The 25,720-nt window shown below is 45.3% G+C and overlaps 1 protein-coding gene across 2 annotated transcripts in view; it reads right to left on the reverse strand.

The window, feature by feature from the left end:
- The window catches only part of zeb1b (zinc finger E-box binding homeobox 1b), a 50,130-nt gene extending 24,819 nt beyond the window's left edge, over window positions 1-25,311 (reverse strand). The window contains exon 1 of one of the 2 annotated variants that reach the window (XM_085172000.1): window positions 25,038-25,311. In XM_085172000.1, the coding sequence (XP_085028126.1) occupies window positions 25,038-25,095 (58 nt within the window). In that variant the 5' untranslated portion in view covers window positions 25,096-25,311. The remainder of the gene's footprint in view (window positions 1-25,037) is intronic. The other variant, XM_085171999.1, reaches the window with a different exon arrangement.
- Window positions 25,312-25,720: the final 409 nt, after the last annotated feature.

A 25,720-nucleotide genomic window follows, 5' to 3' on the forward strand; every position in this document is an offset into this window, starting at 1 on the left:
AAGTACACTGCAATCATTGGACTGGACTCTCGGGACTATTCCATGTGAAGTCACCTATAATGTGAAGTAATTTAGCAGGGAAACAGCCAGGGAAATGTTCTCTCTTTTCTTTTTCTTGTTAAGTACTCTCAAGTAGAAGCACTTGAGAGACACTATCTGATCGTCCTAAGGGGGAAAACCTGCATCAGGAAAGATGATGTTGTTAAGTCCCCTTTTCGAGCCAACTTTCCCCAAACTAACCCTATAGCTAACCAGCAGCATTACTTACAGCAACTGGCTGCTGACACATTTCCTGACCTGTTTTTATTAAACAAGTCATCCCGGCCTACACTTGATTTGGATTCTGCAAGAGCTGAGGTGATACTGGGAGAAAAACACCAAAGAGCAAGAAGAGGATCCTGCTTTTTGTGTCTCTGACAGCACGGTGACTGAACAGGGTCAAACAGAGCCACGTTTCTCCCTGCTGGTCAGGGGGAATTCCATCGGGCAGTGTGTGACCCTGAACACCAGCCTTCCTGTTTGACCGCTGTGATTTGACTTTGTCGCCAAGAGGAAGAGGAAAGAAAGACAGCTCTGTCCAAGCATGAGCTCTTCTTGTCACCACACCAGCATGACTGTTCCTTGTCCTGTTGGTTGTGAAATAATTAAAACAGTAAGGTGACCATTTGAGCAATACTATGGGGATCTGGTGGTTTCTGGGATGAACTCAAGTCATCTGAGTCATCTGTTACTGTCTCTGCAGTCAACAGATCTCAGTCTGGAGATTTTGAACATGTTCATACCAAATGCTAAGCAATACAAGACACAAACTAGTTCCACACAAGCTGAAAAATTCACTCGATGCAGAGATTCTGCAAGGCTCCTGATGGAGGCGTATGATTCAGCTTCACAGTTTATAGAGCAAAACCAACGGATTTCGTGGTAAACTCTGCTCTCATTGGCTGTTAGGCGTCAGGATTTCTGGGTTGCCAAATAGTCTAAAAACATGTCAGTTACTGTATTTGCATGAGATATGCGAGGCAAAACTTAACGTTTGGTCTCTGCACATCATTAGGCAGCTCTCACTGAAGCTATTCTGAAATGTGTTGCCAGCATATTAGAAAGGTATTTAGTGTTATTTTTTTATTTTGTCACCCTTTCGTGTGTATATAAATATAATTTGTGTGTGTGTGTGTGTGTACAGGTGTTGCCAGATCAGTGATAACACTCTTGCTTTTAATAAACTCTGCAGCAGTGCCGTGTGTGTGTTGGTGTCTTAGTGTGTGTGCATGTGTGGCTTGCTGAAAGGTCCTGGGCGTGTGATTGATGGGAGCTTTAGCACAGTAAACACATGCAAACGCACACACACACACACACACACATACACACAGGAGATGGGTGGAGAGAGGGGTGGTCATACGCAGCAATGTTCACCTAACATTATTCATCCGTGTAAGCTGAGCCCACTGCTCCCCATACTGATGAGCCAAGTGCTGTGTATTAGTCACTTTATTTAAACACACACAAATAGCATTGAATGGAGGCAATTTAGAGCATTCGTGCTCTTTTTCTTTTGTCTTTCTCAATTTTTGCAGTACTTCCCTTTGTTATCTGCACGATGGGCTGATTCAGAGCAAGGAGGCCGGGAGAAGGCGGCTGAGAAGGAGAGAATGGAGAGAGAGAGAGCAGGCAGGGAGGAGGAGAGGTTATTTTGGAGTCTCTGAACTGTAATCACCACCTACAGCTGCTTCCTCCCAGGTGCTCAACTGGACATCGACAAAGAGAGGGAGGGTGAAAGTAGAAGAGCGCAGAGAGAGAGAGAAAAACACTCCTGGAAGAGAAGTATTGGTGTCTTTCTGTTCATAAGTACCCCAAATTTCCATTTATCACTACATAACTAACCATACACACATTCTAACACCTCTGCTGCAGACAAATTGTCTTGTGTTTCCACAGTTTTCCCTCCTGCTGAGACCCGGCATGCAAACGGGAAGTTTTATCTAAGGAGTAGGAGGAAGCTGAAGCTAACACAGAGCTGACACGACACTTCCAGTACCTGCCAGAGGAGACAGGATGGTGACTACACTTTCAGAGGAAACTAGTCTGGCTGTGAATTACACCAGACAGCGTGTGACTCGCACAAATAGCAGGTGAGACTGACTAATTAGCCCAGTTTAGCCCGTGTGGTAACATGGCCTGCAGTTTGCATCACATTCACAGCACTGAAAGTTAATGGATGAATAAATTAGCATTGGTGTAAAAGGTAAGGTAACACAGGTACGGTGAAAATGTGCAGTTATGTTGTGGTCATGTGTGCTTAGGTTAATCTGACAACCTAACAGTCCATTAGAGGGCTTACTCTATCAAAGTCCATGTAATCAGGCGACTTCTTCAGCAGGAGCCTTATCGTGCATAAACCAAAAGTCTGAACCCTCATACAGCAGAAGCTTGTTATTAGGGTGAGCTCATTTAATTCTGATCATTAGCAGTTCTATCTTTTCATTTGCCACTGCAGTGAGATGCAGCAACGCCGTCTGATTAGCTTCTCCACTTTTAAAACAATCTCCATTTAAAGCTAACTACTGAGATGACCATATTAGGAATATCCATTCCTTTTATACAGACCAAAGAGCAGGAAAACAACAGCTGGAAACTAAGCATTTAAAGCAATCTGAAGCATGAGCCTTTTGGCTCTCTGTACTTTGGGCCCCTATCTAAAGAGAGGGTCAAAACTGTAATTTCAGTGGTCACAGGGACAAAACGACTGCATGTGTTGAATGACCAAAGCTGGTTTAAAAAAACAAAGCAAGAAAAAACTGCGCATAAATAAGTCACGACAGCTTTATTCCAGCGAGATCTCCTCTACTTGACCTGCGAGGTCACCACACAAATGCTAAATCACTGCTACAGTGCAAGAACTTTAGATTTGCTCTTCAGCAGTAGGGGTGGGAGAACCACCACCTCTGCCATCAGGGACCCCTGTAAATTTCTATTTAGTATTCCTCAAGCACCCCATCTCCTCCTTCATTAAACCTCTCTGCTCACAGGGATTGCTTAAACATATGCTGAAACTTCTATCATGTTTAACAAGGTGATCCACCGTTCTAACAACAACACGGAAAGTAAGCAAAAGCACAGTGTGTGATGCTGTACGAACACTGCGCGTGCTCCAGTGTTTCCCCTCTAATGCACATTGTAAGGATCTTCCACCATCGGGCGCAAACACACTTCATCATTTCAACAGCCGCAGCCAGGCACAGTTGTCACTGCATAAAGTCTCAGAGGCCAAATACATCAGGCATCACACAGCAAAACACCTTCCACATTTCTGCACTGCTGGTGTTTAAATAAAGAAAAGAAAACCTCCGTATGGAAGGCTGCGGGTGCGTCCCTCTAAGTCATCCATGGCAGCCTCCCATTATTGTCCAATAAAAGTAGTTGGCGCCATGTGAGCCATACATGTCACCGCCAGCAGCTCCACTGTCTGCTGCATTTTCCGCTGGTTGCTGCACATAGTAACAACGAGAATCTAACGACAAATATGGATAAATATATCAAAAATGTCTCGAACAGATGAGTTCAGAGTGACGCAGAGAAAAAAAACCTTGTGTAGTCTGGAGGGGAACTTATTACTTTTATTAGACTCTGTTAGAGTAGCTCTGGATTAGGGCTGGGCTATATCATACCGGTCACGGTAATACCGGTGTAATGTTGGGCAACGATAGGAAAATGAAATATCGCGATAGAATATGGGTAAAATGCGCATGCGCAGTGCCTTTGTTTACATACGCACATGGCGGCGACGCAGAATGAGAAGAGCGAAAGCGGATCGTTGAATGAGACGGATGAACCAGAATTGGTTTGTAAAAATGCTGCAACTTCAGTGGTGGAACTGGTTTAGTTTTCGTCCATCAAATGCACAACAAAGCACTATTTTTGGTAGAGCATGCTAGTGGGCCGTCGTTGTTACCGTGTTGTTTGGAAAATACACTTAAAATCAATCCTTTGATTTTTCTGAAAGTCAACAGTGTCCCTTATAAACCCGTGTGCCTTATGTACGAATTCTGGTTGTGTTTACTGACCTCGAAACGATTTTATGTCGTACACGGCGCTCGAACATCTGTCACATGTTTTAGTATGACTTTGCTAAGCTACGAAGCCGCACTGCTTGATGGATTGTCGGAGCATTGCGGCTATCGTAGGCAGGCGCCTCGTGGAGTGATACGTACTGTGCTTCAACATAATATTACCGTACTGTGTGTGTATAACCTCTTTTTACGTTTTGTGGATATTATACATGGTTATGCTGAGGATATGTCGGCCAATTTGCACTGGAAATGCCTTTTGGTTAAACTGCCAGCAAGGAATTTGCACTGTTACATTTTTATGTAACTTTAATGCACATAAAAAACGCTGCTTGTTTAAGTGAAAATACATTGATGGGGTTTTTTGCACTAATAAAGTTGTGGAGTTGTAAAGTATTTTGTCTAGTGTCAATTATATCGTCAGTTATATCGTTATCGCAAATTTTCAAATGTATATCGTGATAAATATTTTTGGTCATATCGCCCTGCTCTACTCTGGATCATTCATGGTTTGAAACCATACAACTGGCCTTGCTGAAGCCCTTCATCTAAAACAAGCTCCTTCCCTTCCTTTACGCCAACTTTCTTCTGATTAGTTGCTCATCACAAACGAAGAGAGTATCACAGAGATGTGATGTTTGCCCCAATCCTGATCATTTACTGTTTTGCACATTTTTCACACTTAAATGTTTCAGATCATCAAACAATTTTTAATTCTGAGATAACTGGATTCAACTGGATTTATTCAGGGAAAAAACGCATCCAAACCTACCTGACCCTATGTGAAATGGTAACTGTCTCCTCTTGTTAAATCATGAATTAGCTGTGATTAATCACATTTCAGTTTCACCAGCCACATCCAGGTCTGATTACTGCCAGACCTGCTGAATCAAGACATCACTTAAATAGAACAGTGCCCTTTTCACAGCACCGTATATCCCTGTATATCAGAGATATCCTCCCTTACTGACCGTCAGAGCTACGAGAAAACAAGAGTGTTTAGAGCTCTGGGCTCACATCATGTAGTTTAACCTCATGCATAGTTTAAGTTTAGAAGGCTGCATTTTTGTATCACATACACTTGTGTAATGAAGTGCCTGTGCTCAGATACAGACCCCATAAAAACCATCAATCCATTCATGCATAAACAAAAACAAAAAAAAAGAGCTGCACTGCAAACCACCAGAGGTTAAGTGTACAGCACTGTCATCCTGTTAAAGCTGGAGCTTCTAGCCTGGCCAAACAAAACCTGGCTGATAAGGATGGCGGTGGCATCAAAGCCTTACAGATTATAGATTACCATCAAATCAGCCCGTGCACTGCTGAGATGGACAGGCACCTGCTACTTTACTGTAATGCCCCTTATCCACGGTGCTGGTGATTAAGACAGGAAGCGTGTGCGTGTGTCGGTGTGTGTGTCCAGGGGTCGGATCTGGACTTGTATACACAATAGCTTTTCATTAATAAGAATGAGAGAGGTCTCCATAAAACAATGGGATGCTGGTGAAACCCTCTGATGTTAGCCTGTTTTTACTACACCCACCAGTCGGGTTTACATATGTATGTACTCATACTCTATAGCACCAGCATCCACTGTTATTCCAGTGTAGCCGTGGCCCGGTGCCAGCCTCGCCCCTCTCACATCACTCAGTTACAGCTGTGCAGTTTGCTGCCTCTCTGCCCTCATCGTTCTCCTTTGCCAGCAGCAGTGTGAGGATTAAAGGAAAATCCTGACCTCTTCATCCGACTCTCTTTAATACCTGCGCTCACTTTAAATGGCTCCTTGAAAACCTAACTGGCTGGATTACGCGCCCAGGTGCTTGCCCGCCTCCTCCCTCCCGCCTACCTATGCTGAACATACCTCACTGGCATGACCTCAGAACAGGTGGAATCCAACTAAACTGTGGGAATTAGGTGTATGATTGAGATGCAGCCTGTACGATCTGGCAAGCATTAAAAAAGGGAAAGTGCAGGTTGTAGGATGACAGTCAACAGGATATGCTGATGTTCAGTTTATCTCCAACACACACACACACACAAACATTCCCGCACCCTTAAAATTTCACCAGCAGGGCAGAAATGCTCCCTCCTGTCTGTCTCCCCGTTGGAGTCGCTGGCCCAGCACTTTTCTCCATTTTCATCTTCATTCGTAACCTTTATCTCCCTCCTCTCCTCCCATCGCCTCACTTTATCTCTGCCTTTATTCTTGTTTTTTTCTCCCTAAACCACACTTCTCTAAAGGTGGGAGATGCTGATATTTTGTGCGCTCTACATGAAACAATATATAAGAGAACCTTGGGGCCTGTATAGGTGGGGGTTAGGCATGCTGCCAGCTTAGTGGCACCGCTATGTACGTGCACCTTTTGTGCTGCTGTTTTGCAGGTATAAATATTTCAAGATGACTTCAAGCTTCCTCACATGAAGATTTTAAGGTCTTTACTGGATTTTATGCCAATTTAAAATAGCCAAATTTAATAAACAAGACAACAATCAGACCTATCAGGAAATGGATCTGGACTGAAAGCAGAGTGCTTTAAATTCTCTCTGCTCCCCACAGAGCTAAGAAAAAAATTAGGATAAATAAAAGATTTCAGAAATCAGACAATACTTTGTCATGTGTGCCATCCTATAGCATCACCATATTCTGTCGTACAGTGTCACAGGTTCTGTCACAGGTATCAGGAGAGACCCGCTGTGCATGTTTCATTCATGCCTAGCCATCATTTATAGGTAGGTACACTCACGCTATGGTCGTTTGTCTCTCTGATGGAGAGTGAAGCAGCGGCTACAGGCGGAGAACAACTCTCATGCTACTTTAATGGGGATGAATAAAGGATGAGTCGATGCTCAGACAACAGGTTAAGACGCGGTTTAGCACCTCTGGCCCAGCGCCCAGTGTTAGAAAGATGGGACAGATGGTGGAAAGGCGGACAAAGAGAGGAATTAGAAGGAGACATTAGAAAGAACATCAACATCAATAGATTTAAGGAGGTGCACTGGTTCCTAGAGAGTACTCTGACTGTAGCATTTAGCAGAAGTACAGGGGTCTTTCTTAACAGCACACTAAACGGCAGTGAAGGAGAGAAAGCTACTTGTTGACACTGAGTCTGGTTCCATACGCCTCCACAAAACTCCTCTCTTTGATCCGCCTTGGAGAAAATGAAAGGCGCTGGAAAAGTGGAAGAAGAAAAAAGAAAAACACGGGAAGAACGGGGACCTGGGAAGAAGGATCCAAAGCAACGCCTTTGAGAAAGCGATCTTAGGTTTAAGGTGAACACGGTGCCGAAGCGGGTCGGTGTAATCGGTCATTGGTGGCGGACTGGGAACCGGCAGAACAGGCGCTGGGCTGACGATGGTGCCAGTCTGCTACCTCTGATGCCGTCATAATAGCTGCCACCTGTCCCGGGTTATGGCAGCTTACAGAGAGAGCTGATGGCAGCAGCCGGCAGCACCTGTGTTCAACAGTCAGATCACCACATCAAAACAAGCCTGGAGGGTTATAGCACTGCCTGGGGGGGCGGAGGGTGGAGCTCAAGGGCATCTGAAGAACCAACAAATAGAGCTTTTCAAGATGTTTTCCCCTTCGTCAACCGGGATCATTGGAATGAGGACTGTAGGTTGGGTGGAGGTTAAACCATTTCAATAACTCTATTTAAGAGCAAATAATTCAGGGTGTGACTGCAGAGCTGCCCCTCATTTCCTAAAAAGTGTCAATAAGCGTTCGCCGAGGCTTAGGGATGCCAATTAAACTGCTCATCTGCCACAAAACAACGCAGAACAGTGTGAACACGCTTTCAAGCTTTTAAAGTCCGGGGGAAGCATTTGAGGAGCTGTGGGCTGACGGCTGGTGCCATGTGACATGGTGTGAGTGCATCTTATTTTAGAGTGAGAGGTTGAGATAAGGTGTTAAAAGGAGGGGAGGGAAAGGAATGCTGAGCTGTCCTTGTAAGCCGCGACTCATGCTGGATGTTAAAATGTTTGATTAGAAGCAGCGAGTGCTCAAAGAACATCTCCTCTGTTGCATTCGTCCGAATCCAGTTCACAGTGAACATATATTCCACTTCAAACTGCAGAGGCCCAGCCTGTAATCGTCTGCTCCTTTCTTCAGTGATCATGACATCTGAACCACCATCCTGTTCTCTCAGCTTCTCCTGTGTGTGTGTGTGTGTGTGTGTGTGTACCCCACGCAGCAGTTTATTTAGCTGCCATGTTTACATTCCTGCTCAGTCAGCCCCTCCCAGGGGAGGATGACTGGATCTGAACTGTAGCTGAGCCTCTCTCGCTCTCATAGTACATGATGGTTACTACAGATACCCGTGGCTGACACACACGAGCACACAGTCAACACTCTTTGTTGGCTCTGGCAAACATAAGAATATTTGTATACAGACGTGTGAAGTAAATCCGTCAGTCCTACATGGCAAAGATAAGTGCCTTTTTTTTCTTCCATTATTAGGATGGGCGTGGCCACGATATGGGGAGGCTAATTGGATGGAGTTATAGGACGTCCTGAGTGCTCAGGTCCCCAGCACTTCCCTGCCCTCATCATTAGACTGACTGGCTCCTGTGGCCTCCGGCAGAGTGCTGTCTGCACGCCCTAATGACCGCTGACTCACTCAGCACGCAGCAGTGCCGCCACATTAGCCCAGCCCAGAATAGCCCCAAATAAAGAGAAATGAGAAGGGAGCAGGGATGTTTGGCGCCCCTGCAGTCCTGTAAGACATTACTCTCGACCGCACGCGATATGTGCTATTGGATGCTGTAAGAACCGCAGTGGTTGGCTCACCGCATCCAGCCTTTGTGGCATTGTTACAGCTTCAAAGTAAGGAAAAACTGGGCCAGCGCTCCAAGTTATTGTGCTAACAGGCATCCATGAAAGACCTACAAACTGTAGGTCAACTGTCTATAATGCGTTTGACTTAACTCAACAAACTCGACATAATCCAGTACCCGACATGCACTGGGTGGTGCCTGCAGACATGTGAAGTTTCTCCACTGCTATGGCTACACAACATGATGAAATGTGCACAGAAATTAGTGCTCCAGCTAATGGAATTAGCAGTAGCGACAACAGTTTCGAAAATATGTTTATACCACTTATACCATTATATCAACGGTTTGTTTTATTTTTACAAGACAAATGCATTAGGAATATTATAAATGCAGCATGGAAACACTGCAGAAAAGCCACTGTGGCTGTAGACGACCTCGCCACTGCCTCTTGTTAATGTTTTCTGGAGCTCTAGACGACTGTACCAAGCTAATAAATTTAGCTAATACATAAACTAGTCACTAAGATTAAATTATCTCATTTATGAGTTTGAAGAAGATTCATTCAAATGTCAGTGAGGTTTTTTTTAATGATCTCTGTTAGAAAACCCCCAGGAACAATTTGAAACAATTAAGTGAAAAGTTAACGTTGATCACATAGGAAATTTCCACCATGACACTTTAATTTTTTCCTCTCTGACAGGCTTTAGTGTTATCTGTTGTCTCATGATGCGGTGGAAAAACCCAACTCCAGTACAGGACAGTTTCCATGCAGCGACCCACTGACTTGCTTTAACACTTACGTTTTTATATGTTGTTAAACGCGATCTAGCGTGCTAAATCAGTGCGCTTTTGAGGTGATACACGGTGCGTTTTTTTTTTATTTAAGGGTTTCCCCCTCTTTTCCAGTCTTCATGTTCAGTGCTGACAAATAAATGGAAGAAGCAGATCGGCACATTTCCCAGAACTAGCCCTTTAATTGCCTAACACAAAGCTCAGTAAATGAAAACACTGTGTGGCTCAGCTGATAGCTATGGGTTAACTAGGCTGCAAAACCCACATGATGGCAGGACAGAGGACTGCTCTGTGTTTAACTGACCATGGGAGGTAGGAGGAGATGGGGAGGGAGACAGGGGGAGTTTTTGTACTGCTGTCCTTCCAAAATGAAGTAAAGCTCCCCCTTGAGCACGGTGGCCATGTCTAACAAGTGTTCAGTTCATACAGTAGGTGGGAAAATAAGCTTCATTTTGATGACTGACGGATCAAAAAGGAGGATCGCTGATTGAATTTTCCCCAATGTTTGTAAGTCATCGGACAGACAGAGTGAAGGAGGGAGAGGACACATCTGCGAGGGATTTGGGACCGGCTGATTTCACCTTCTGTCAGAAGACAGAATAACAGTGAGAGCGAGTGTGAAAGAGGCACGGCCTGTCTGAAATACACCAACCAAGTGCAGTATCAGCCAAAAATACTCCTCCTAACAAGTCAATGCCATGTATTGATTAGTTCTACTCAGGGCTTATGCAACATCACCACCTCAGTATACAATTATGGTGTAATCACTGTGCACAAGCAGGGGGGTTTGCACAGCAACCTGCTTGCCCCGTAGAGATGGAAAAGTAAACTGTTCATGTGTGCCATGGGGTCCTTAAATCAAACTGCACAATGTGAACAAAAGACCTGGAAACACTGAGAGAACTGTGCTCGCATAAACCCATATATAGGGCCAGAGGCAGGGAGAGAGTACAAAGGAGGCAGGGGGGAGGCATGTTAAATGTTTGCAGGGCTCTGAGAAGGCCTCAACCCTGGATATGACTTAAGAGATGAGAACTATTCTGCATTCATAAATCAGGAAGAGCCGAGGTGGATGTCCAGCTAAAGACTAAGAGAGAGGAAAGTGTTGGGCTGACTCAGATGCAATCACCTGCATCGTCTTTTTTCCTGCTCTTAAACCACCATTTACTCCTCCCGCTCCTCCTCATCTTCCTCCTCTGCTGAAACCCAACACAGCCCCATTCCCACCGGGTCTCTGAAGTGTGCTATGAGATGGCCGTGCTTAATCGATAGCGCCAGGTTGCCAAGACAACCTTGATTTCCTGTCGTCGTTTTTGCAGAGCGCCGGTGATTGTGCTGGGTGTCCGTTGCACCTGCCGCCCTCTCCTTCAGCCCCGCCTCCCCTCCTCCTCCACCCGCCTCTGTCACTGTCTCATCAGGCGCCCCTTATCCCTCGCCTCCATCTCTCCGTGCTCGCAACATATAGCCGCCATAGACAAAAGGGGAAGGCAGTCGTACAAAGGCAAAACAGACGACGGGTCGGAACAATCAACTTTGTGAACTCGTGGTGCTGAGAGCGAGGCCACATGCACCCACCAAACACTTTGAACAAACGCACACGCCCCGTCATCCCTAACAAAAGTGAGATGTGACAGCTATCACGTCTACCTTGGACGATGATGTCAGTGCACCTGGGGAGCGTTTACTCTCAGGCCCTCTCTCTTTGGCACCTCTAGTTTTTTTTTTTTCATTAATGGAGAGCTCATTAATCGTGGCTGATAACGAGGATGTGGGACAGGGACATGATTAAGGGGCTCTCTCTCCTTTAGCTTGGCGCCCTTGGGGATAAACAGCCCTGTGTGTGTGTGCGTGTGTGCTTTTGTGTGGGCTGCATGTTAAAACTGCTAAAGGACACCCACACTCCCAGTGCTATCTCTAGGACATCTGTGGGATAGGAAAATACATGTTTCCACTTTTTCCACAGAGAATTTACATACGAATGTGCGCTAACCCTTCTTCCCTCGTTATGTGGATTCCCTAAAGGCTCCACTTTAATGCTTAAGGAGCTGACACTCGTGGAGAGGACTTGGAATGAGTCTCTCCAATGTTTTTCCTTGACTTTCGAGACTCTTGAGTTTCTCGACTAATTCTCACAGATTGAGGAATTGCTTGAGAATAAAAGTAAATATTATGTCTGTCAAAGTCTTTTGAAAAAGCTGCATTTTGTGGTCATTTGTCAGTTCACCAGTGCATCAGACTGCGACTAATTTCTCAGCGTCAGACTTGCTCCAGACTATGAAATTATTGATCCAAAGTTAAAAGAGTGATGTGCTTTGCATTTGTTCGGCTGTGCTTTGTGTGTGAGCGTGCTGGCTTGCATTGTGTTTGACACTAAAACATTACTGAGACCGCCATAAACAGTCAACACGCCTACTCCCAAACAGAACAAGGACATATAAGTTCACTGTGCAAAGCTCATGTAAAGATACAGGATACTTCGCACAGTAAGCAACCATTCTCTGTGAATGCTGCGGATACGTGTTGTGGTTTAAAACTAAGTAAAGGGTTAACATTAGCTAGCAAGAGACCACAGCAATCAAGACTCCTGCAGCAGCTGATCACATTTGACCAACGCTGCTCTTCAGCTGACTGAGCTTCACACTCTGTTCAGCAGACAGTATATACTAGGGGCGCAACGATACACAAAATTCTCGGTTCGGTTCGATACTTTGGTGTCACGGTTCAATATTTTTTTGATACAAAAAAAATGTTCATGCCTTTTTAATTTATCATTTATTAAAATTATAAATATATATTTTAACTCAAAAGTACAGTTTTTAAATTTAATGTTGCTGAAACAACAAAGTAATAAAAAAAATCTATCTGATCGAGAAATCACTCATCTTTGGAAAAGAGTGTTTATTACAGAGAAATGTCTCTCTCCAAAATAAAAGCTATACTATACGCTTCTTCTGGGCTATATTCTCAGCAGCATATTAAACATATCAGATCCCCATAAGGAGAATCATGTGCTAACGGCTGTCTAAATGACTCAGGTAAAGTTTGTAGCATGCGTGCTTGTTGTTTTTGTCTGCTTCCACTTGTCTTTGCACGAGGATGATGTCGTGTAAATGTGCAGTCATATTCGTTGTGTTCCCACTAGTGCTGTCAGCGTTAATCTGAAATGACGTTAACGCCACAACACGGCAAATCTCCGTTAATGAGCTACCGCGGATCGCCCCGTGCGTGGGGCTGGACGGCCAACACGTTAACGAGCTAACTGCGCTAATGCACTAGTTCCCACCCATGTAATTGAGCATTGCGTGGCACATCCAACATACTGTTTTACTTTAGTCCATGACAGGCTTACCTTCAGGGTCATACCTCACATGAAAACCAAAATAGTTCCAAACGCCAGATCTGAATGAGGGTGGGGGAGGTTCAATTTGCCATGTTGCAACGAGCTTAACTTCTGTCTCGCTAGCTTGCCCTGCGCTCAGTGAATCTGCGTTCGACTACTCCGCCTAGGCTGCACTGTCGAGCGCAGATCCACTGAGCGCTCAACACAGACAGCACCGTCAGAAGGAAAGTTGATAAAATAAATTAAAAATGTTGTATTGTTCGATACATATGCGTACCTAACCGAAAGCACTGTATCGAACAGTTCAATATCGATACGAGTATTGTTGCACCCCTAATATACACTGTAATATATTTGACAGTAATAAACTATTAACAAGATGGACACATAGCATTATAATAAAAGCAAACAGTTAATAGTCCTGTTCTGTACAAAGAAGCAATGTTGTACTATTTACTGAATGACGCTCTAAAATAACACTTTCATGCGATGAAATTAGGAATCTGAAATCCTCATTTTACATGTTATATCTAATTCTATACTACTACATTTACATTTTGCATTTTGAAACACACACTTTGATCTGCCAAATAGAGAAAACGATGCTGTTGAGTCATTAAAACAAGCTAATTATGAGTACGCTAATATCGAAAGGAGGCCATCAAATGTTGCCAGTCAAGCAAACAATTATTGTGTAATACATTAAACAGGTTTGTAGAGTGTCTGAAGCATGAAGATGTAGAGGTGTCAATGACTAACCGGTTGAAATTGCTCCAAACTAGGGCAAGATTAGTAAGGTTTTTCTAATTTAACGTGAACCACAAATGTATCTACAAACACAATGGCATGTTAGGACGTCTGCAGCACAGAGCAGAGATCAGCCCGCACTCGCATGAGGGCTTTGTAGCACTGCAATCATTTAGTCTTACACACACATTAAATCCAATCTGTCTGGACCAGGACCCTAATCCCCTCTCCCCCAGCCGTGGAGACAGTAATCCTCTATATTTGTATATTAATAGGAACGGCCTCCGCGAGGGCCTCTCTATATGTTGTGATGTACGTTTTATTAGTTGTGTAATCTGCTTGTTGATCAGAGGGCCAGACCATTTAAACCGAGGTTTTAATAAAACACAGGCAGGCCTGCCTCAGGGATAAGCTCCCCAAGGACAAGTGAAAGAGCATAGGCTCAATAAACTCATCATCAACAATAAACAGCTTTACATCAACGCTATCTGTCAAGGGCCAATACAATTATTAGTTGAAATTCAACCCTGAGGCCTCCCAAGAACAGGGATAGATAAAGCCTAACCCAAATATGAGCTTGTTACCATAATGCATGCTTCGTTCAACTATCGAGTTAATTCTGAGGGTCTGCTCTCGTGTCACTACGTGTGTCCGTGATAACCCAAGTTACTCTGAAAAGGACCCTCGAGCAGCAGAGTAGAGGAGAGCCGGAGAGGTGAGATTCCTTTGGATCTGAATCACGTTGGAGTCGTCCGCTCACCTTCCAGCCCGTCTAGACACTGTGTCACTGCCACACCCCTCTGGACATCTGTCCTGATTCAATAGATTTTTCAGACAGCCATTAGATTACAAGGGCACTGCTTTAAATTAGCTGCTGAGTTGGGGAGTGATGGAGGTGGGCTGGACAGGAGGGCCATTACAGCACAGGGGACACTGTCCCTCATGCTTACCAATGCTATGCAGCTGCCAGCCATCACCCCCAATGTCTGTAATCAGTTGAGCTGCAAAGGCTGCTGATGTAATTTGCACGAATGGCTCTTTAAAATATTTTACAGAGATATGTGGCATCAGCTTCCAGGCCCAGTTTATGGTAGGCATCAATCAAAGTGACTTCCATAGAGTAAACAAACAAACAGCTTTTAAACATCTGGTGAGGAGAGACAGAGAGAGCAAGCGAGACACCCTGGGGAGATGTGTGGTTTTCCTCTGAGATGTGTTGATTAACAGGAAAGATGGCCGAATGGGAAGAACATGAAACAGAAAAAACCCTGAAAAAGCCTCAGAGATGGGTCATACTCAGGTCAGGATTCAGGTGGAGGTTAGGAATGCACTCAAAAACCTAACACACACACAAAACACAGAAAACACACAGCCTTCGAATGCAGTGCAGCTAGACCATGTGACTGTCACGGGGTAATCTCATGGGAGCATCCCCCACCCCTGAGCTCCCCCCGTTTATGGACTGTAACAACAGGAAGTCAGCCCGGCCTGCAACATCACACCACACCTACAGATAACTGCTGACAGCAACACTCGCACTCGCACAGAAACACAAGATTTACAAAGTCTTCACAGTTACTTTTAATCCCTAAGAAAGTGTGCGGTGTGGCCGAAGAGTCGGTGGCACCGCGCCCGCTGCTGCTGCCGGCGTCGGTGTTGCACTGGTGAGCGAGGCGCGCTGCAGCCTGGCAGCTAAACAAGGAGAGGCCAAAGCTGGCAGGGGGTGGGCCTTTCACTCACTGAATAGCCCTTGTTTATCTAGGTCCCTCTGGGAAGTCAGGACACTGCAGTGAATGGGAGCCAGTTAGCAGCGATGGCATAATAAGACGGGTGGGGGTGGCAGGGTCATTGAAATTCAGCGCAGGCTACTGTCGAGACAAACCACTCTTGCCAGCTGTGGCAGTAACTTAAAGGAGCAAAGGGAGTGTTTTCAAGGTTTTTCTGGGCTACCGACACAACATCAGGTGACCCAACCAGCATTGACGTGCCATTTCTAACACGTAAAAAAGACCCTTCAGAAGACCGGGCCACTGTTTCACTACAGCTACAGATTACAATGTATAATGACACTGAACTGCAATCAGTACTCTGCTGCTTGATGCCAGGCACATCTCAGTTTGGCTACAGCTAGCTAGCTAACCGCCCAGATTTTACTATTACAGTAGAAAGTAAAGTTTGTGAAAACAGCTCAAGGCTTCACAGACTTCACTAACTAATGTATATATGGTCTGTGACGTCTACTCTAAGACTGTAGCGACACTAAATAAGACTGACGATGAGCAGTTTGCCACATTAGCCATTTGAAAATAGCAATAAAGTTACCTGTGAGTTTGGGTAACGTGGCTAACTCTGCTCTTTTCTTTCAAACACATGAAACATAAACTGATTTCCCTGACATCTATATTTATTTATGGATCCTTACTAAGATAATATCAAAATGCAGTTTAAAAATAAGGATGATCTCACTCTAAATTTGGCTAACCTTGCTTCATAACGTGGCTTATAATTTGCCCGTGTAAGCATTTGTTAACATTAGGAAGAAGAAATACAGCAAAAAACAACCCTAACTTCAAACACTGGCAACGAAAAGTGTTAGAAACAGTTACATGACAGGCACCGTGTCATTACGAGTGTTTGGAACACTGGAGGTGAGTTTAGCAAGAGCCTCTGCAAAAACAACAAAACAGACAAATAAATAAAAGGAGCCAGTGCAACCATTAAATGTGTGGTAGAAAAGCCATATATTTCTAATGAAAAGAAGTGCTCTTTCTCTTTGCCCTCTATGCGCTCTAAGCTAGCGTGTCAGCTGTAGTGCCGGTTCCTTTTCCAGCCTTTCATGTTTTCGCCCCGTTTGAGGCCTCCACAACCCCTGATGAGGATCCTTAAATAGGCTGCCACAGGTGCCGGGGGTGCGCCGAGGTGAAGGAGGGGGAGGTGGCCTGGATGGGAGCAGGTCTGCAGGAAGCCTCTTGTTTTCCCAGAGATAAAGGGCTTTCAGGTTGCATCCTGGGCCGTAATCTCTCACACACTTCCTGGTTTTGTTCGCGGTGAGTCCAGAGAAAAATGACAAACTAACCTTCGCCCCGAAAAGCTGATCGATAGCTTCTGACGAGACAGGATGCGTGTAATGTTGAATTTGAAGAGCGTAAAACGACAAAGAGACAGCTCAGATTTGACTCTGAGCGGTGTTCATTAATGGCCCTTGATCACGGCTGATTTATGGGTTCATTTATTCCGAGTGCTGGTTCATTACTGATGATGATTATAAAAGTGTGCATATAATTTCTTTTCTGACCTCTTCATTTGCTTTTAGAGCACAATTAACATTGTTCCAAGCTCTTACAACCCAATTACAGAAAAGACAACGCTGCCTTCCTTCAAATTCAAGTCCCTTAACCAGTCACTTTAGAGCTGGCCTTGTGTTTAAAAGGGTCCATTTACTAGAAATTTGCATGAAAGGGGTTTATTGAAAAGTTGGCATTGAGCAGGAGTGCAAACTTCAGAAGAATAGGCAACACATTCACATATCCACACAGAGAAAAAAAAAAAAAGCTTCCGTTCCAGTTCTTTTTTATGCCTCTCCCACATTTTCTCTCTCTATTCTGATCATGTCCTTCTTGAGGAGGCCAGCGTTTGACCGTGAGCCACACCCTCTTTCCTCCTGCCAGAGGAAACTTTCAATCTCAGTCTCCCTCCCTCGCTTTGCCCGTGGCTCTGGCTCTCTCATACTTTTGTCAGGTGTTATTTATGAGTGCTGTATGCCTACAGCACCTGCTGGTGCTGGAGAGTCTGAGCCAAGGCAGCTGCTAGAGAGGAATGAGGGACAGAAACGAAAAGAATACATAGAGGAGGACGCGGGGAGTTACAGAAAGTTTGTTGACGTTTAAGAGCACCGACAGCTAACGATGAGCTGTAGGAACACACCAACGAGTGATGAACAAGCACTAATTAATAATGTTGTACAGCTCCAAACGGGATCAATTAAAGGCCATGCTTCACTGACTTTTGGTGCCGCTGTAATGACAGAGGGGAGGGCGCCGTCAGCAACGAGGAGGAACACAGACAGGCTGGCTGTGGAGATCCAGAGGTATTCACTCCTTTCATTATCCATTAGAGCCACACACATATACATGAAACGCACACAGGGAGGTCAAAGTATGTTTTCACTGTAAACACCTGAATGCTGGCAGCAGTGAGCTGAGTCAGCACAGGTGGGCTGAGACAGGTCAAAGGTCACTGGCTTTGTTCCATTTCCAGTAAGAGACCCAAAAAACACTTTGTCCTTTTCTTTAGAAGAAGATATGTCATATAAAGAGTTTATGAAGTTCCTAATCGGTTTTGTGGACGTGGCGCCCCTCTACAGCACCTGTGCGCTAACAAGCTAGCTCACAAAGAATGAAACAAAAACAAAAGTTGATAATTCTGAGTGACTGGCGAACATAGAGTGAGTGTAAATCCACCTACAACAAGTCTTTCATTTCATTTGCATTATCGTTATTATGTTTGCATCCACCGAGCAGCAGCAGAGTCACTAAATAAAGGCATCCAGCCGCAGCGCACCATAACTGAGGATGGTCTCAAAGTGCTGGAGCTGTAAAGGTAAGGTTCATGCTTACATGTAGCCAGTTTCATGGCTAAGCAATATGTTAGAAGTAAAACAGATTTTTTTTTAGGCCTGTGAGGTGAGACTTGCAGATTTCTGTGCAAAAACAAAATTACAGAGTCCTTACTGTGCTTTTACATCAGGATGTATTTGGTTTTATTAAATGCTCCACACTGCCAGCAGCTGTGAGATTCAGGCTCGTGAAACAGATTGCTGTGAGTTGGCTGCTTGACTAAACCCTGTAAAGGAGACTAAACTTTTCATCATGGGCTTGTTGAAGCGTTGTGCAAACTCTATGTGAAAATTCTATATGAGACATTAATTACTGATTAAATGAAAGCATGTCAACATACTATACATATATAATATAGTGCATGACTATGATGTGGCTCTCAGCGAAACAGATTTTGAGCCTCCTGTCTTATAAGACTTGCAGAAAACACTAACAGAAAGTACTTTTATGTGTCTTTGTTTTAATGCGTTTGCTGTTGCACAGACAAACTATCACTTGATTCTTTGTCCGATACTGTAGCTTCCTTCTTGTAACGGTAAGTAAGCTCGCAGTTGTTGGACAGTGAGGACCTCAACAAAACGCTCAAGGGTTAAATGGGGCAATGAGGAATCTCCATGCCTCCGCTATTCTGCCCTCCCTCTGTTTTCAGACTGCCCATTCTCCTCTCATTAATCCTGTGAGGATGTTTATCCATGTTGACATTCAGCATAGCGGCCGGCCTTCTCTTCTCTGACTAACAAACAGGGTGACTAAGATTTTTTTTTGTCGTTTCTCGCTGAAGCAATTGCAAGGCTAGCCCTGCTTTAGCTACCTTGTTGCACAGGCTTGGGAAGGCACAGGAACAGTTGATTTGTTAGCCACCGTGTCCCTCGGGACATCGCAACCAGACTGGGCAACTGGAATCAAATGTGAATATGAATGTGTACCCCCCCTCAGGAGTGCCATTATCAGTTCTGTGTGCTATGGAGAGGAAAATCAATATGGTCATCATAAGGGGCTGGCAAAAAGCCAGCCGCTGGGTTGTGTTCAGAGCACAACACATGGCAGTGGATTACTTTTCAACTGATGTCATCTAATTTCATCCCTCTAGACAGAGACGCTCTGGGACCGTAACAAGGTCGGGCACAATAAAAAAGGATAAGATGTCCAACATCTATGTCTCAAAAACACGACAGCAAGGTGGTCAGCAGAGGTTCGCCCTGATGAGCTTTTGCCGCAAACACAAGCTGGTGTAAAAGCCCCTCACCGGGTGCGCCTTCTGCCTATTGTGTCAGTCCAGTCTTTTTCATTAACCGCTCCACTGAGGACCCCAGGGAGGGAGGGGGGGGGGGGATGGGTGGGATGGGATGGGAGAGAAGGAGGTAGCGGCGGTGATGATGTGAGGAGGGGTCTGTAGACAGACCCGAAAACATGATTAAAAACACACATCAACAGACAGCAACGGACAGGGTGTACGCAGTGTTTACCTCCGGCAGGATGGCAATTTAGAGGTAATCTCTCCCACAAGTATACACACTACTCAGGATCACTGTCCATCACACCCACACCTGTGTGGAAGGAGCGAGGGAAAGAAGAAAGACTGGGAGAGTTCAAAAGGTTGCGAGTACACCTTTCTGCCCATGACTCACTGCTTTGGAGTCAGGAGAGGAGGGCAAAGGAGGCTTTTCTGCTCAGTTAGCTTACATGATACACTTAAGTGAGCTCTCCTCCCTGCACTGCATCAAATACCAGCCTACACCGCTTTCTGTGGCAGTATCTGTGGCTAGGGTCAAGGCAGTCAGAGACACACACCTTGCTCGACAACAAGAAAAGCGTGGATGCTGTTACTACACTACCAACATGACCTGGAGTGAAGTAACCCAGGATGATTCTGGATGGGCGGGAGGGGCGCGACAGTTGTGTTTTTGTCCAGTTCACCGAGCTGACGCGTCGCTACAAGCTCCCACCGCTTACCCCCATTATCCGGACCCCCCGCCCCAAACACCCTAAGTCAGCAACTCCAGGATATTTTTGTCCTTCGAGTGGCAACGACTGCCGTTGTGCATACGGCTGCATCATCAACAGTTAGGGAGCCTCGGAGGCTGTCATGCACATCATGGCCCATGCTGGGGATTTGGGGAAACTCCTGCCTGCTGTGCCAAATTAAGCCTTCAATTCACCCTGACATTCAAATCAGCAGAATGGGCGAGCACACTTTAAAACATACATGGCACAGAAATGCCACGGGGATGCGTTGCTTCTAACATTAAGGCGAGTGAGCGTGACGCAGCCACAAGCTACATTTCCGAGACAAAAATGTCAAACAGAGCGCTTCGATGCCAGCCTCTCGAGGGGCCCTGAGGGCCACGTGAGAGAGGGATTTGATGAATTCTGCGAACGTTCCACGGATTCCTCCCTCACAGGGACCTTTGGGAAAAGAATGGGTCATATGCAAATGGCATGCACAGTATGGAGGAGAAGTTTCCCACAAGCCCAGTGTGAAAAGGGCTCTCCCTCCCCATCCCGGGGCCTGCTGAATGGCCCTTTTCTTCTGCCACTGAAAGTGTATGAGGTAGAGCAGGCAAACTCCAAAGGTAACCAGGCTCTTTCTCCTCAGGCTTTCTCACTAAAGCCGTGACACACAATGGTTCAGTTAAGCATTCAGCCACACAAACCCCCCCAATAAAGCACATCCAAGCACAGTTAAGGGGGTTACTGAAACTGACTCTGGGTTTAAAACTCCTTCTTTATGAAGGGAGAGCACCTTTTTATAGGCTAATGCTCTCAGCCTCCATGGGAGTAGCTAATCATTAAGCCGCCTTAACAGAGGTGGGAGTGTGGTCGTACATCACATCGTTTTAATTCCGCCGAACGGTCAGATGATCTCAAGCTTATTTCCAACACGAAGAATGTGAAGCTTAGCTAAAAAGCAAAAAGTTTTTATGTAGGCGATCTCTACCTGCATTGTGTTATTTTTAATTTTTTTTGCTGATGTTCAAAACAAGTTGTGCAACTACTTCAGAGGTCTGGGAGCTGGCTGCCTATGCATCATTCTTTATATCTTGCCAGCATCGTTCCCTCACTTGTCACCTGTTGTATAAATCTTTCGCCGCTCCACCTCCCATCCCCTTTCGACTACACTGGGAACACGGAGCTTGCAATTTAGAGGGGGTCAGAGAGGAATGGGGGGAGGGGGGGGGAGAGAAAGGAGGAGCAGAGAAAAAAAAAAGTGCTCTAGGACCCCTCACCATCCCCACCATCCTCCTTCTCCCCCTCTTCCCCCTGTCATTGAACAGACTTAAACACAAACACAATTGGACATGCTGGAAGCTTCACAATGGCACAGAGGGGGGAAAGTGAAGTCATACTCTAAGCACGCATGGGTGCCTAGGTCAGGGGGCAATCAACAGCACCCCTGGCTACTGTGTCCTAACCCGCCCCCCTGTCCAATCCCCCAAAACTTCCCTGCCCAAATGTGAAATAAAGGACGAGCTCTAGATCTGGAACAAGGAGTGAGAGGGGACAGACTGAGAGCGGAGAGAGAAGGGAGGAGGAGGAGGAGGAGCTGAGGGGTTTTGGGGGGATTGGGGGGGGTTTCTTCTTACTTGGCACTTTCAAATGAAGCTGCCGGGGAAGTTGGTGAAAAGCAGCGAGATAAATGAAAAATTTCCTCCTCTGCTAAACTCTTCCCACAACAGGGGTGGACCTTTTAAATGTAAACAGATGGCTTTTAAGATGCACAAGTGGCAGCCAATCCCCACCTCCTCCCGAAGCCTCCGCTACGGGCCCAAACATCACTTGTTTCACACAAACAGCACAAGCTGCAGCTAAACTATTGTTTTGTTATGTTTCTTTCTCTTTTTTTTTTATTGTTCTTCCACAAACTTACAGCATGTGGTTGTATTCAGTGGTCTCTAGACAGGGCGAGCGAGTCCAGGGCACCAAGTATAGTTTAAGTATAGTTTTACCAGGCCAATAAACATACTCTTCAACATTACATGAGCTGTTGCCAAGTGCCGAGCCCGCAACCTCATTTGCCTTATTTGACGGATGATTCATCAAGGTGGTGCAAGTGTGTGTGTGTGTGTGAAAGAGAGAAAAAGGATGACGGAGAGGGAGCAAAAGAGGGAGTGATACAGGGCGGGAGACACGCGAGGAGTTGAGGAAAAAGGTCTGCGTCATATTATCGAATAAACAGAAATCTAAGCTACCTGTGCACAAGCTCCTTCACAGCACCCCCCCGCCCCCCACAACGACCCTGTTTATTTTTGCAAAGAATGTTAATACCGTCCGCATTCCTCTATTCCCAAATTGCTGTTTTAAATTACCGCTGCTATTCCTGAGGGGGGGCAGGGGGGGAGAAGCGACAAAGGAAGCTGTAGTATCCCGCCGATTGCAAACACCTGTTGTCCTGCAGGCTGTTAACACCTCTCTGTTTACAACAGGGAATGGGGCTCACCTTGATCTCGGCTCCCTCTCTGCTGGCAAAGTCTCGGACTATAACAAGCCGGGCAAAACGCAAGGGCTTCATTCATTAAAAAAGCAACAGGGTCTTATAATTAGGGAGAGACATCAAATGAGCATAACAAAAACAAACCAAAAAAAAGAAGAAGCTTCATCTAACTTCTCTGAGGAATCCCCTTCAGCTGAGAGGTGCATTTATGTGACAGATCACCTGCCTTGTCAGGTGGTGGTAGGAAGCAAGGACTTTAAAAACGCAGGCCTCAACATCCCCTTTGAAGGAAATGCAAATGAGGCAAGGAAACAAGGAGCACATCTGTTTGACTTTAAATATCAATAGGGCCGTGTCATCAGTGAGAAATGATTAATACAGGCCCGTTAACTTAAAGAAAGGAGAAAGAGCAACAAAGGAAAGCACATGAGAAGTCATTTAAAAGCTCCCTTCCTCCCAGGGGTAATAGAAATACCCACACTTTGACAGCAGGACCGTTATCTGAGGTGTGTCCGCACGTTGGACACCGCTCCAGGAATGAAATGCAAACACACCCTTATGAAAAGAGAACAAAATCACAATGGAGAACATAAATAGCAAAGTTTTTGTTTCTCTTTTTGTTTTATACTCTTCTCCTAAATTGATCAGACATCAACAGAAAATCCACACGGCACAATTTGCTTGCATTTTCCCACCCACTAACTCGTTTTCAGCAGCGCAGGAGCCATCGCATCTTACTAAGCAAAAATAAAAGCGATATTCGCGTATCACCTCAGTTCCCGTGAGCTACACTGGGTGGTACACAGGCTAACGCAGGACCGAGACTACTTGATATGGACGCCACACGCTGTCAGATCCACGACGGAACAACTTGTTTTCTCAATCAAAAAAGGAAGAAAAAAAAGTAGTCCGAGCACCGGAAACGACGATTTCACCACAGTCCAGCACGTAAATAGAAAGAGCGAAGCAGGAAAAAACAGACGTTATATACTCGCAAAAGTCCATTTATGCGCGTCACACAACCAGGAGACAGATATTTGAACAAAGTAGAGCCGCACATGCGACTTTGTAACGGTTCACCAGTATTTTCACACCACCCTTAAATAACAAAAAAAACGTCTTGCTTCGCACGTCGGCATGTTAAAACATTAAACAATGTAACCATTTCAAATGTTGCTGCGGGCTACAAGCTGTAATGAAGTGAGTAAAGACAGAAAAGTAAAGAGGTTCGCTCGCGACCACCGTCCTACAACAATCAGGATTCCCAATGCGCGACAGGAGAGGATCCGCTGTCCTTATATGGGCTGCGCTCGCCCTGCTCACACAAACAGCGCGTGAGATACTCCTCGTTCTCCGGAACCTCCGGCTACCCCATCCATGTTTCTCCCAAGCTTTCTGCCACTGCTTCACTGTCAAACCCCCTCTGACAAGTCATATTTAATGTTCACGGCGTGTGCGGCATCGAAATGAAACAGTTAAGTTAGAGGAAAGGCAAGTGTTCAAAGCGAGCTCCAATACACCGATACAGTTTCAGCGCTTCTCGGCTTTAAAGCTTGAAAACTGTGTTTACATTCACACTTAAGTGTCTGGATAACGGGACAGGTCGGGTTAAATGGGGGAAAATTCGTTTTGTCAGCCCTCGTAGGGCAGCAACAGTGTCCTGTCGCTACCTGCTGCCTGTGCGCGAAAGAAAGAACAAACAGTTGTGTCCCCTCTGCTTCACACGCGCACAGATAATACAGATAATTATCAACATCGTCGAGGAAAAACAAACCAAACCAAAACACAGTTCTGCTTAATGATTTCTTTTATCCATATGTAAAAACACAATGTGTCCGTCGAGGTCCGCAACAGGAATCAGGTAGACCGCTTCCCCTCAGAAACAGGTCCGAGTTTAGTGGTGGGCTCAATAACTCGACAGAATGGGACTAAATCAATGGATTGTCAGCCTGTAGAGACGGACAAAGTGTGTTTAAACGAATAAAGCAGTTTAAAGTGGAAACAAAAGCTTTTCCACTCATAACGGACTGAGGTGCGTATAACGGTCTCCGGCGCAGAGAGCCGCTAGGCGGTGGGAGAGCCGCGACCCAGGTATAACGGTACACCACATAGGGCTGTAATACAGCGCTCACTTGCTACTTCCCAGCACTTTCGGTGAGTAAAAACCGGACTTCTGGGCCACGAAACTTTTCGGCAAAATTACTGGGAGACAGGACTGCGTTCACACCGTATCTCTGAAAGCAAAGCTCCGAGTCGGAAGTAGTTTTACTCACCGTTGGTCCTTTTCGGGTTCGGCTGCTTTCTGCGCTTACACCTGGGGCCATCCGCCATGATCCTTTCGTTGTGTCTAAATGCTGCCGGAGAGTCACCTCCTCTCTCACCCCCCTCTCTCCCCCCCTCCTCCTCCTGGCTTCCCTTCACCTCCCCTTCTCCGCACCTGGTTTACGACACTCTTTACGGCATCACCTTCCCGCACCTCATCGACCCACGCTGCCAGTATCCTTCACGCGGAGTGCTGGGAGTGAGAGCGAAAGCTGCGTGGAGTCCGTACCTGCTCCGCTGTCACGAATGTGGCGTGTTTTTAAACAGCATAAATATTTTTCTGTGTATTTTTCTTTGATGATACTGAAAGGTATTTCCACCACATTTTATTTTTATGACCACAGCGCAAATTGGAAGTTAGTTAAAATATATTTTTTCTCCAAATTATTATTATTATTATTATTATTTGAATGTTTTGTTGACTTTTAAAGCACATGGAACAGATGTCAAAAACAAAACGAACAAATAAAAAAATACATGACAGAGATGTAAATAATAAAAGAATTAGTAGTTATTTAATCCGTTTTGGATAAGTTTGGGAGTGTACATATGAAGACTGAACTCCAGTAGGTAAGCAGATTAGTGCACTACAAGGAAGAATGCAAATCTGTCACGTGCTGGATCTTTGTTCTTG

Source organism: Neolamprologus multifasciatus, chromosome 9 (assembly GCF_963576455.1).
Source record: "Neolamprologus multifasciatus chromosome 9, fNeoMul1.2, whole genome shotgun sequence".
Lineage (NCBI taxonomy): Eukaryota > Metazoa > Chordata > Actinopteri > Cichliformes > Cichlidae > Neolamprologus > Neolamprologus multifasciatus.